The 14149-nt window shown below is 46.4% G+C and overlaps 1 protein-coding gene across 2 annotated transcripts in view; it reads left to right on the forward strand.

Annotated features, from left to right (window-relative positions):
• COPG2 (COPI coat complex subunit gamma 2) overlaps nucleotides 1–12387 on the forward strand; it is a 297572-nt gene extending 285185 nt beyond the window's left edge. For both annotated transcript variants that reach the window (XM_069229321.1, XM_069229320.1), the window contains one exon: nucleotides 10749–12387. In XM_069229321.1, coding sequence (XP_069085422.1) covers nucleotides 10749–10879 — 131 coding nt within the window. In that variant the 3' untranslated portion in view covers nucleotides 10880–12387. The remainder of the gene's footprint in view (nucleotides 1–10748) is intronic.
• The last annotated feature ends 1762 nt before the right edge of the window (nucleotides 12388–14149 follow it).

Raw genomic sequence — 14149 nt, forward strand, 5'->3', positions numbered from 1 at the left:
AACTTCATCTGCCTCAGCACACCCATGATCATGCCAACCTACCACCACACAGACCCCCTCCTCACCACTACCACACCTCACCACAAACTTGCATGCATCCTCCTCAACAAGCGCTAATTGTGCAAAGACGTCACTGAGATGTGGGGCCTGATCTCCACACTCGCACCTGATGTCCCATTTCTCACAGAGACTTGGCTCAATCCTCTTCTAACCCTGATAGATACAAGATCACCCACCGGGACTGTATCAACAGACCTGGAGAAGGAATTTCCATCATCCACAGAGTCCATCCAGGGCACCACCACCACGGGCAACCCCACCTCGATCATAGAACATCTGTTCTTCAGGCTCCAAACTGACGGCAAGTAGACCATCAAAGACACACTCACCTACCTGTCCCCCCTCCCCCCCCCCCCGGTCCTTGCCACATCTTCTGCAGCTCCATCCCCAACCTCCTCACACCCCTCGCTACTTACTCCAATTACTTCATATTCCTCAGTGACCTCAGTTTCCACCTCATTGACCACAGCGACACCAACAACCTCCTGGAATGCATGAACAACATAGGACTGACCTGTCATGCACTCACCTGTTTCCAACCGTAGGGATGACACTGGAGCCGATGCTAGCCCCCACTCCTGATCAAGAAAAAGACAGGCATAGAACTCCTAGTACTGGATTCAAGCTAGCCTGGCTGATTAGGGGTGATACCTTTAAACCAGCGCCAGACTGCTTGTTCTGGTCCAGGGAGGCCCTGGCTTGGTAGTTCGAGCTGGCCTGTTTGGCCTGTTCCCATGGGGGTTCAGGGTCATGACTGATTTGCATATGGCTGGGTCCAAACGGGTGACGTGGCAAGTAAACCCAGATCTGTGACTGGGGGTGCGGGTTTGAAAAGTTTCAACACTCAGTCCATCATTTTATTTTGTGATCGACAAAACAGACCAACTCGTACACCAGGGGACTCGGAGCAGCAAAACGCATCTGCAAGCAACACGAACGAAGATGGGGCACCAGCAAGACAACACTGACAGAACCTCCTCCATGACCACCCTAAACAGCTACCACTGGCTACTGAGGGAGCAGAAGAAAGACTCCTAGCAGCTTGCATCGAGACCAGTTCCAACCACAGCAAATAACTCTTCAACATTGTCAGGGAGTTCCCCCAACCCAGCAGCCATAGGCAATAGCATCACCCCCTCCAAGGAGCTCTGTTATAACCTCACCAATTTATTTCACGACCGGATCGCCACCATCTATAAATACTTTGAGCCCCAGCCCAAGCCTACAGACTTCCTCAACGGACACATCGGCACCAGCACTGTCCACCAATTGACCACATGGAACTTGCTCACCTCCCAGGAAATTGCTGCCATCATGAACTCCATCCACTCAGGCCCCAAGGACCTCTGCCCACACCACATCTTCAAGCAAAAGAATCAGCCACGATCTTGACTCTTTGCTCAGCACCTCGATAACCACGGCCACCTTCCCAGAAGACTGGAAACACAGCGAGGTAAATCCTGTAGGAAAGTCCCTTCTTTCTGGCATGGCTACCCCCACTTTTTGCCTGATGTCAGTGTGCTTAGACTATTTTCACTGGGATTCTGCTAACCAGGACCACAGTGATTGTGCTCTCTCCTCCAAATTGTGTTGCCTTGGTAATTATTACACGTCACAATTGGCATACTGGTGTGCCCCTGTAAGTCCCTAGTTTATGGTACCCAGGTACTCAGGGCATTGGTACACCAGGGGTCCTCCATGGGCTGCAGCATGTTTTATGTCACCCATGAGAGCCCATGAAAACTCTCTCTTCAGGCCTGCCATTTGCAGCCGGCATAAAAAGGTGCATGCACCCTTTCACTGCTGGTCACTACACCAGGTCACTGTAAGTGACCCCTATGGTAGGCCCTTCCAGCCCAAAGGGCAGGGTGCAGGTCCCTGTGTGTGTGGGCACCCCTGCATGAGCAGAGGTGCCCCTACGAACTCTAGTTCCAATTCCCTAGACTTCGTAAGTGTGGGGAAGTCATTTTAGCTATGTTCTGTGGCCCAGCTACATAATGGTAACTCCGAACCTAGGCATGTTTGGTATCAAACATGTTGGAATCGTACCCCAGTATTGATGCCAGTACTGTTGGCATTCCATGCACTCTGGGGCTCCTTAGAGGACCCCCCCAGTACGACTCCTACCAGCCTTTCAGAGTCTGCGAGCAGCCCACGCTGCTGCAGCCCCTCAGACTGGATTTTGCCCTCCTGCTTGACCAGTTCAAGCAGGGTAAGGCAGAGCAAAGGATTTCCTGTGGGAGAGGGGATGCAGCCTCTTTTCCCTTGGAAATAGGTGTTACTGGGCTGGGGAGGGGTAACCTCCCAATGCCACCAGACTGCTTTGAAAGGCACATTTGGTGCCCTCCTTGCATCATCTGGTTTGCACCAGCCCAGGGACCCACTGTCCCTGCTCTAGCGCAAAACTGCACAAAGGGAAGGAGAGTGGCCACTCCCCTGTCCACCACCACCCCAGGGTTGGTGCCTAGATCTCCTCCAGGTGTCCACTTGATTCTGCCATCTTCAAAACAAGATGTGCAGAGACCCCTGGGAGCATTTGACTGGTCAGGGTAGGTAGCAGACGTCAGTGACCCCATCTGATAGGTGGTCACCTCAGAGGGTGACCAAGGCCCTTTTTGGGCTATTTAGGGACTCCTGTGCAGGTGGGTCCCCAGATTCGTTGTGCAAGATTCCACCAGGATTCCACTGCAAAGACCTCGTCTGCTGGCCTCAGGAACCGCTGCTGGACTTCACAGGAACCGAACAAGACTGCAACACTGAGATGACCTTTCCTTGCAACATGGTTTCTGCTGCTCCTGTCCGCAACCTGCAACATTTCCACAGCTCTGCATCCTCTGGGGTTGGCAAGACTTCCTCTGAATCAAAGAAGCAAGAAACAATCTTTCTAGGAGTGAAGGAGTCACTCCCCTACATCCGCAGGCACCTAAGGCAACGACGTCCAGCTGCTGGGATCTGCTGTCCTCTGGACTTGTGAAGATTCTCCAACACATGTGTCATTTCTGAGAGGTCCTCTGATGTTGAGACGGTGAGTCCTTGCCTATTCCTCCAAGACAGAACCCCTGTGCACCGCGACTGTTGCAGAAACCAAGGTTTGTTGACTCTTGCTCTGAGGGTTCTTCAGGCTCCAAGTAGCCCAGGACCCCAGCGCTCCACCTCTGCAAGGACAGTCTCCTCTCTGCTGCTCCAGCGACATGGGACTCCACTTAGAGTGTGCTGCCTGGGCCTCACTGTGACTGCTGCCAGTGGGTTGCTCATGGGGGCTCCGGCTGCTTCTTCTGGCTGTCTTGTCTTCTGAGGGTCAACCTGCACTCCCCTCTCAGGGTCGAGTCCCCAGGACCTTGCTGGTCCCCTTCAGCTCTGGAAATCTCCCAACAGCCCCAGTTGCATGTGCTTGTTGGTGGTCCTCCTAACCACTGCAATTTGGCGACTGACGAGGGACAGCTCCTAGGTGACTTCAGGGACTCCTCTGCTGCTCTTGGGCCCCGCAGCTGTTCTTCATCCTTTCCCATCGACCCGGACCTTCACCCACAGAAGGGTGGGCATTGCCTCCTGCCCCACGGGGATACTCCTGCATGGACTTGAACTCTGTCCTCTTCTTTTGCAGGTCTTCCTCGTCCGGAATCCACCGTTGGGTTCAACTTGCCTGGTCCTGCTTTTGCAGTATTCCATTTACAGGTCCCCATGTTAGCTTATGGGGTGACCAGGTAACTTACCTCTTCTCTCCTGGTTGCTGGGGGTCTTCTAGATACTTACCTCTTGGGGTTCCACTCTCTCCCAGCCCTTGGCTAACTACTCCGTATCCTCTGGTGAGGGACCCATTCTTGCATTCCACGTTTTTAGTATATGGTTTGGCCCCACTATAGGGCCCTTGCTATTTTTTGCTCTTTTCCAATACTTAGTTGTGTATATTTTGTGTCTACTTACCTCCAGAAGGGGGTTTACCTATAGTAATCTAGTTTTGGTGTTCCTGTAATAAAGTACCTTTATTTTTTCAACACTGTGTGGTTCCTTTCATGTGTGATAAGTTACTGTGCGACTACTGTGGTATTGCAAGTGCTTCACACTCCTCCTAGATAAGTCTTGGCTGCTCACCACGCTACCACTAGAGAGCCTGGCTATCTGGACGCTGTAACACTATCTAATAAGGGTTGCCTGGATGCTGTATAAGGTGGAACACCACAGGTGTCCACCACACACAGGGCCAGCCTCCTACAAACCCCCTGCTCAAGAAGCTGTCAGCCGACAAAGTGAACTCAACTCCCTGGCCATCTGCATACTCCATTTTTCAGCCAGGGTCCTGGAGAAAGCCACCAACATACAACTCACCAAACATCTTGAGCAGAGCCATCTTCTCAACTCTTTCCAGTCTGGATTCCGCAGCAACAGAGCACTGAAACCATCCTAATCGTAGTCACCGACAACATCCGAGTCCTTCTCGACCAAAGCAAGACGGTGGCTCTGATCCTCCTCAACTTCTCAGCAGCATTCAACACCGTGTCCCACCTAACTCTGATCGGTAGGCTACACAACATCAGCATCCAAGGCGGCGCTCTCAGATGGTTTGCCTTATTCCTCACCGGAAGTACAAAGAAAGTCCACATTTCACCATTCACCTCCAAGACCAAAGAAATCTTCTGCAGTGTCCCCCAGGGCTCATCTCTCAGCCCCATCCTTTTAACACCTACCTGACACCCCTGACCAATATCGTCAGATCCCAAGGACACGACATCATATACTCAGATGAAACTCTACTCATTCTTTCTTTCCCCCTTTTTCTCTCTCTCTCTCTCTCTCTCTCTCTCTCTCTCTATCTCTATCTCTATCTCTCTCTCTCTCCTCACCACCACCAGAACCAGCTTCCATAAGTGCATGACAAGCATCCCAGAAACGATGAGAATCAACTGCCTGAAGCTGAACACTGACAAAACGGAAGTACTGATCTTCTGGAACAACAACACACACTGGAACACTTTCTGGTGGCCTACTGAACTAGGACTAGCACCCTCCCCAACGGACCACACCAGAAACCTCAGCATCATCCTTCAAAGCAAGATCACCATGATGTCCCAGATCAATGCAGTCTTCTCTGCCTCCTTTTTCACTCTTCATATCCTATGTAAGATCTTCAAGTGGCTCCCCCTCAACATGAAGCGCACCCTCACTCAAGGACTTATCACCAGCAGAATGGACTACAACAAGGCCCTCTACTCAGGGATCGCAACAAACCACCTTTAGAGATTACAGACCATTCAGAATGTCGCAGCCAGACTCGTCCTTAACCTTCTCTGACGTACCCACATCACCCCTCCAGCCCTGAGTATATAACCGATGCTAGTATAAACTGATGCCCCATGCATACAAGACCCTATAGGATCTCGGACAAACCTACATAAACCACTGCCTGAACTTCCACAAACCTTCCAAGCAACTCCCTCTCACACGCCCAAACTCACAGCCTCAACAGAAGCATGAGCAGAGGGCGTGCCTTCACCTACCTCGCAGCGAAGACATGGAATAGCCTTCCCCTGCAGCTCCAGACCACCCTTCCTCTGTCTGAATTCTGAAAAGCGTTCAAGACCTTGTTATTCAAATGAGTCCCTCGGACCCTGCAATCACCTGGATACCCTCTTGTGTAATTAGCTGCACTATATAAATTGGCGGATTGATTGAATGAGATCTGCTAACCAGACCTCTGTGACCCTAAACCTCAGTATGTTACCAAATATGTACATTTAATATTGTTGGACCTGGCCCTTTTGAGCAGTTATCCCTAAACTGTTTTGCTTTCTTCCTCTTATTTCTTATTTTTTCTGTCCTGCTTTTGCTGGCTTTAGGACGCTAGGCGCTTTACCACTGCTAATCAGTGCTAAAGTGCATGTGCTCCCTGTGTAAACTGTATTGGTGATTGGTTTCACCACAATTGGCATATTTGATTTACTAGTAAGTCCCTACTACAGTGTGGCAGGTGTGCCTAGGGCCTGTAAATGAAATGCTACTAGTGCACCTGTAACACTGATTGTACAACCAACATGAGTAGCCCTCTAACAAGTCTTAGGCCTGGGAGTGGTGGGGGTCGGTCTTAAACTGCCATTTCGACCTGGCAAGTGCACCCACATGCCAGGCCCAAATCTTCCCTTTTACTACATGTAAGTAACCCCTAAAGTAGGCCAAGAGAAGCCCCCATGGCAGGGTGCAGTGTGTATTTAAAAGATAGGACATGCACTGGTGTGTTTTACTTATCCTGGTTGTAAAATACTGCTAAATTTGGTTTTCACTATTGTAAGACCTGTCTCTCCCATAGGGTTATATGAGGATTGTCTTGAATTATTATTTAAGTGTAGTTTCCCATTGGGAGCAGCTGGAGATGTGGAGTTTGGGGTCTCTGAACTCAGTTTCAAAATGCATCTTTTGATGAAGTTGATTTTTGAATTGTAAGTTTGATAATGGCACTTTTAGAAAGTGGGCATTTTCTTGCTTAGACATTCTGTGCCTCTGCTTGTCTGTGGAATACACATCTGGGTCAGGATGACAGTTGGGCTGTTTGTGTATTCACTCTAGACAATCACATAAAGGGAGCTGAGGTGTGCCCTGCATATCCTGGTGGCCCACCACCAGGCTGATGGGTCTTCCTGAGCTAGAGCGGTGGGAGGAGCTCAATAGGGGTGTGCCTGTCCTTCTACAAAGCAGTCTCCAACCTCCTGGAGTGTGTCTGGGGCCAGGGCAGGGTATTGTGCACTACAAAGACTTCTCTTTGAAGTTTGCCTATTTCATACACAGAAATGGGTACTGGACCTCTGACACCACATAGTTAGAACACTTATGGACTGTGGACATTCTGCCGGGAAGAAAAGCTGGATTGTTGGAGGAACTACCACTCTGCCTGTTGCTTCGGCGTGCTGGCCTACTGCTTGCTGTTTCTGTCCTGGGAATGAAAGGACTATACTTTGCTTTCTACATCCTGCTTCCAAAGGTTCTCCAAGGGCTTGGACTGAGCTTGCCTCCTGTTAAGAAGTCTCAGGGACATCAAAGACTTCATCTGCCAGCACCTGGACTCTCTTGCTTAGAGTCCTGACTTGCCAGGTGGTGTCAAATCCAGTTCCTGGGCCCTTGGGAGTGAGTTCTGGTGCAACCAAGAAGAAACCAACCACTTCGACTCCAGAGTGACTTCAGAACTAGTGCCGCTGTCTGACTCTGCGCCGCTGCCTGCACCGGAGCCGGGGTCCCTGATGAGTGCAACAACCACGACCGACGCCATAGGCCCGACACCGCTGCAGCACCTCCAAAGTCCTGCCACAGCGTGAGTCCAGAGTGGCGTGTCACCGATGTCCTTAGCACCTGACTCTGCGACAGCACCTGTAGCCGCGTGGTGTGATCACGACACTAAGTCAACGCCTCACATCTTGACTTGCTGGGTCCATTGACCCCTCCTTGTAAGAAACCGACGCCTTGCTGCACATCACCTCCCCTGCAACTGTAAGGAACCAACACCTCACCTCACCTCCCCTGCCTAGCAGTAAGGAACCAACACCTCACCTCCCTGGTGGCAGTAAGGAACCGACACTGCAGCGGCTCCAGCGATGCCTCACCTCCCAGACTCCGTGCAACATCTTTGTTTCCTCATCGTTTTCCAGCTGTAACTGGGGTGCGTGCGACTGCGTGACTGGCCCACATTCCCTCACGAGTGCCGTCTGTCTATTGGAGACAACTCCGTCAAGATGTCGTGATAGCCCCAGTTGGGGCTGTTGTGTTTCTAAGCGCTACATTAAGATGTAACCTTTAAAAAAATTGTACCTTTGCTTGTGTATGTTGGATATTTGTTGTTTTGGTCTTGTTTTACTGGTGAGGAGTACTTATGTGGTGTTTTCACCTTGTTACTGTGTGTGTATGTGTATACAAATACTTTACACATTGCCTCTGATATAACCCAGACAGCGCGTGCCAAGCTACCCAGAGGGTTAGCAGGGCCTATCTTAGCTGTGTGGCTCCCCTAACAAATATGTTACCCAATGTATAACAAATTGGCATAACCCAACTTAATTGTAAGTCCCTAGTACATGGTACCCAGCACTGATTGTCCCATCCTGGGTGTGACAACGGTAGAACATGGCTCCCAGTCTGCCATTGCAGACAGAAAGGGCAGTTGTAAAATACTAACATGACTTTGCCATTTAAAGCCTTGGCAAAGCCCAATCTTACCTTTCTAATCTATGATGAGCCCTAAGGCAGGGTGTTAAACGTTGGACATATATGTGTTTGCATGTTCCAACTGTAAAAACCTGCAAGTGTTGTTTTTACTACGTCAAAGACTAAAAATCCCATTGGTGAGTGCAGAGTTAAAAGCTGACACCTCAGCCTTGCTAACTTCTAATTGACACTACTGAAGTTCTCACTGTAAGGCGGTGGTTCTTAATCTTTGGACTTCTGTGAATCCCCACTTTATCATTACTGGAACCTGGGGACCCCCCACTGAGTCATTACTGGAAGCCAGGGAGCCCGACCTAAGCATTGTTGAAAATTGGAACTGCAAATCAATGCACAATATATACAGAAACAAGCATTCATCATACACAAATGATAACACATTTTATTTAATTTGCTAACAAATATAAATAATACAAATTTTAATAGGAAGGTTGGAGCTTTTTTTAAGTTCAGCTGAAGCCAGACATTGTCAATACTATATATCTGTTTGACGCACCTCCACTGCTCCCACGAATGAATCTGAGGATACTAATTTCATTTTTGCCTTTAGTTTCAAACTCCTTGACATGTACAGTACGTTTTAAAAATTTTAATTGTACATTTAGCTCCTTTAATTATATATACTTTATTAATCTGTTACTATTATTTAATTTTCTAAGTAGACATGGACCCTCTGAGGAGGCTTCTCGGACCCCCCAGGGGTGTCCTGACCACAGATTGGGAACCACTGATGTACTAAAGTGACAAAAATAAAGTTTTTAAGAAGTCTAACCAACTTGGTTGCTTTTGCTAAGCTTCCTAAAGACTCTCCCATCCTATCTGTTCATAGGGTGTAATGCTGTAGATTCACATGCACCCTCCTTCCTTCCTTCCCGGAAGATAGCAGTAATCGCAGTTGTTGATACATACCCTTACTATACCATATCTTCAGCACATACTTTCTAGATCAGTTTGCTCCACTCACAATATTCATCCTTTCAGCATAAAAAGAATTCTAAGGGCGAACCATTGCGCTAACGCATTCTACAACTTGGGAGGAGTCGCAACAAGACTTGTGACTCAAACTTCTTCAGGAAAAAAAATAGCTTGCAAACATCCAGGCCCAACACTAGCTGAGTCAACCAACACCACCTGATGGCCCGCACGGGTACTGCTCAAAGAAAAATCTCTGTATCCAGTTTGACACCTGGGGGAAATTCTAAGGTAAGGAGTCTGCAACTAGAGTATGTCTCTACCAGATAATTTGTAACCCAGGGTAAGTAACTTGTTCTTCAGCAGGCCTGCGTCACACTGTTGTTTATTATTGTCTCTTTCATGTTTTTCTTCCATCCACAACAACATATAGCTTGGGGCACTGGGTCAGTCCACTTCAGTCACTGACTAACTTCACTGTGAGTGTGATTGATGGCATTTTGCCCTTCCACAAGGAGCACAACTACACCTAAAGTAGTTCTTCAGTGCCCAGGGACTACTATGGCAATGTGTTATTTTCGAAATCAAAACTTCGTTTTTTTTGTTTTTTGGGGGATTGATGAAGGCCCAGCAGCTTCTGCAACCAAAAGAGTTCTCAAAGTTTTGAAACAAATGTGACAAGGCAAGCAGAGCAAAAAAAACAAAAGGCCGACAAGCAGCACCAGACTGTTGCCAATGTTTTTTTTTTTTTTTTGTTGTTTTATTATTATTTTTTATTAGCGAGGTCCCCGCAGCTCCCACAATGTTTTATAAAAATCCAGGCAAAATCAACCAAGCCTTGACAAAGCCAAAATTGTGAAAACCAAGGCCAGACCATTTGTCTTGATAATGCTTATTCAATAATGGAACTTATTCGCAGGAACAGCACTGTAATCTTCCAAGTGGTTCATGACATGGTGACATAACTTTTCTATAATGAAAAAAGAAAATATGTTGTCAGAAGGGTCTGTGCGCTAAATTCACAGATGATATGATCTGTTAATTGGATCTCTCGCGATGGGCTGGATCTGTTGGGGAATTGGCTCTGTCCGTGCGATTGTAATGACCATGCTGCACTAATATGGTAATAGGAGGCTTTCCATTTACATCCAGGCCTCTTTACTAAGAAACCTTGTCAGAGTAGCACACACAAGGCATTGTTAGGCTAAAGATGGAGGCAACATGCACTCAACCTCGTAGAGAGAAGGGGTTAGAGAAAGAGATTGAATGTTGCATGAGCCTGTTGCTACCACCAATGTGGGGATCTGTGACAAGCAAACGTCTTTTTCCCAGTGTTAGGTAAAAGAAGGCTTAAGCATGTTCCAACTTGCTATAGCACACTTCTATTCTTAAAGCATGCATATCAGATGGTTCCTTTTTACTAAGTAGTCCTGTAAAACTGTGCACTTAAATTACGGAATTTTAATGAGCTGTTATGGAAGAGTATGCAGTAAAATTGGTAATACTGCAGTTTTTGCCAAACTATAATCTGTCTTTTCAAACAAGCCGTTTGTCTCCCCTCTGCCCTCTCACAGGTGTGTATCGTGGTGGTTCTGATGTGCTGGTGAGGTCCAGGCTCGCTCTAGCGGATGGAGTGACCATGCAAGTGACAGTTCGAAGTAAAGATGAAACTGCAGTCGATGTTATCTTAGCCTCTGTCGGTTAATGTGTGCAAGTTCTGGACCATAGAGGGTGGATTACTTGCTGCATATCCTATATGAATGTAAATAGTTCAACGACAGTCAACTGGCAACTCCCTGCATTATGAAGACTTGGGGGTTCCCCCATGTTAACTAATGATCTTAAAGACACCAATCGACGGGATTAAAGTCTTTCAACTGTGTTGTAAGGGATCTTTCACATCCCCATGATCTATGTTTTATTTAATGTCTTAACTTTACTTGCTACACAGTAAACATGTATCCCGGAGCACTAGAGAACATTCATCTCTTGCATCTTCAAGTGTCCCTCATTTGGCTTCACTTAAATAATCTATTCTTCAAGTAGATGCTAAGATGCCTAGAAACCATAGGCCTTCTGACACTTGGTGGCAGTATGCCGAATGAAAGACCGAAAGTTACAGATTTGTTAAATTCCAGATCTTTTCCAAGCTGGATGGACAGAAGTAAACATGAACTATCCAGACACTGCACCATCCTAAAAGACTGTCTCAGTTCTGAGTAAGAGGCGGCTGATATCCAGGTTTAAATGATGTTGAAGCCTGGCTGGTCTTGGGAACAGACTTTATTTCTGACTGACCCCATGTGAATTGTGGCACAAAACATTGGGTATGCCTATGCAAAGCACTGACATTTACTACTACATTCTTTGAGACTACTTGCATTTGTTGTAGGTGGGTAGTTAGCAGGGGTGAAGAAGGATGGGAATAAAGCAGCGTTGGCGTTTGAAGGTGCCCCTAGGCACGCCTAGTATAAAATGCATCCAGAACACCTTATGTGCTGCATGGAATTAAACCATGTGCTCAGGTTCTGCTAGATAGCAACTGTCTGGCAACAACAGTATTTGTCATTAACAGTCTCCACATATTAGCCTAGTTGAAAGTTGTTGATGTTAAGATACGACATTGTTTTGCTTTCCAGTTCCTCAACCAAATATCTGCCTTAATCAGTTTTCATTCAAAATGTCTATTGCCTGGCTAACACTGGACTTGCATATCGCATGTGCATCATGCATCAAAGGAGACAGAATTTAAAAATAAAGGCCTATGGCCAGTATAGGCATGGGGGGGGCAGAGCTGATGTTCTCCTTTGCACAGTTAGACAGTTGACATGACTGGCTCATGTAAAAAAAAAAAAAAAGAGGAGACACTGTGGATAAGGTCTCCTGTCTGAATATAGCGTTTAATGGTTTTGTAAACCATTTTCTAAAAAACATAGATTAGTTACGAAAATTAATTATTGGGTTAATTTCTTCCCAACGGAAATCTGCACATGGCTTAGTTCGGTTTCAGTTTAAATATTTTCCCAAATAATTGGAAACTCCAAATCCGTGCGAGACCCTCCAGTTTGAAAACTATTTTGAATCCAATTGTGTGTTTCGCCTAAACTCAGTTTTTATTAGAGAGCAAAAAGTGAATTCTTCTTGTATGTTCATGCTATGAAACTTCTCATTACATTTCAGAATCGGATCATTAAAATACATGTTTTATTTTCAGGTACTGGTGAGATTGTTTTCCTTGTATGTTTTCCTAAGAGGAATGCTTAGGATATCCATATAACTGGTCTTTTATCAACAATTGCACCATTTCATATTGGTTACACAGACAATATCAGCTATTACAATCTCATCTCCAGCAGAGGGTGCTTTAAGCCACATATCTTAACCCCTTCGCGGCTAGGCCTTTTTTTTTGTCTATTTGGAGTAGTTTGCGCTTAGGCCCCAATAACCTTTTGTCCGCATAAGCTATCCACACCAAATTTGTGTCCTTTTTTTCCCCAACATCCTGGGGATTCTAAAGGTGCGCAGGGTTTTGTGGAATCCACTAGAGGGGACCAAGAAATTGGCCAGATTAGCCAAAATGCAGCTACTTTTTTTGGGTGGGAGGGATGGGAGAAAGGGCTGCAGAAGAAAGCATCTATTTTTCTCCCCTGCAATTGGTATCAACGAAGTGTTTGCTGCGCTAAAAGCACTATCTTCCCAGCTTTCAGGAACAGGCAGACTAGATTTATAAAACCACGTTTTTCAACAGTCTTGCCATTTTAGTGAGACATAGTCTATTTCTCTGTATATTTTTTTGTGCTTTCAACCTCCTTCTAGTTAGTGACAGAAAAGGGTATGAAACCAATGGTGGATCCTGGAAAGCTATACATTCCTGAAAAGTAGACAAAATTCTGGATTCAGCAAGGGGTCATTTGAATAGATCCTTCAAGGCTTTCCTATAGAAAGTAACATTAAAAATAAAAACAAATATTGAAATTGAGTTGAGCAAAACAGCCATTTGCGTCTAAGTTTTCATCTGTAACTTTTTCTTAGTACAGCAGATTTTCAAACGCAAAATACCATTACGTCCACTCGACGCTTCTGGCTGCAGGGATATATAGGACTTGTGGGTTCTCCAAGAACCCAAGCTACCCAGAGTCCATAACTGAGCTGCACCTTGCAATGGTTTTTCATTGTGGGTAAACAGCAGTTTATTTGGTAAAATGGCCAGACTGAAAATAGGTATCAAGGAAACCTGTGCATTTCCAAAATGGGCACAAGATATGGAGTTTAGCTGCAGTGGTTATTTGCACGTCTCTAAATTTGGGGGTACCCATACTAGCATGTAGATTAGAGGGCATTTCTCAAAATGGCTTCTTTCTTACACACGGTCTTACATTTGGAAGGCACAAATTGTTATTATGTGTTCCCCCAAGTCTCCTGATAAAAATGGTACCTCACTTGTGTGGGTAGGTGTTGTGCCAGCAACAGGAAACGGCCCAAAACGCAACATGGACACATCACATTTTCGCACTGAAAACGGACTCATTTTTTTTGCAATGTGCCTAGCTATGGATTTTGAGCCCTAGCTCAGTCGGCACCTAGGGAAGTATAGCAAACCTGTGTATTTATGAAAACTAGACACCTAGGGGAATCCAGGATTGGGTGACTTGTGTTTCCCTCACTAGGTTCCGTTACCCATATCCCTTGCAAACCTCAAATGTATCTTAAAAAAACATTTTCTCACATTTCTGTGATGGAAAGTTCAGGAATCTGAGGGAAGCCACAAACTTCCTTCCACCCAGCATTTCCCCAAGTCTCCCAACAAAAATAGTGCCTCACTTGTGTGGGTAGGCCTAGTGCCCACAATAGGAAACGCCCCAAAATGCAACATGGACCACATCACATTTTACCCCTGAAAACTGACTTGTTTTTTGTAATGTGTTTAGCGGTGGATTTTGGACTCTAGCTCAGCCAGCATCTAAGGAAACCTAGT

The sequence above is a fragment of the Pleurodeles waltl genome, chromosome 4_1 (assembly GCF_031143425.1).
Source record: "Pleurodeles waltl isolate 20211129_DDA chromosome 4_1, aPleWal1.hap1.20221129, whole genome shotgun sequence".
NCBI classification, from domain to species: Eukaryota; Metazoa; Chordata; class Amphibia; order Caudata; family Salamandridae; genus Pleurodeles; species Pleurodeles waltl.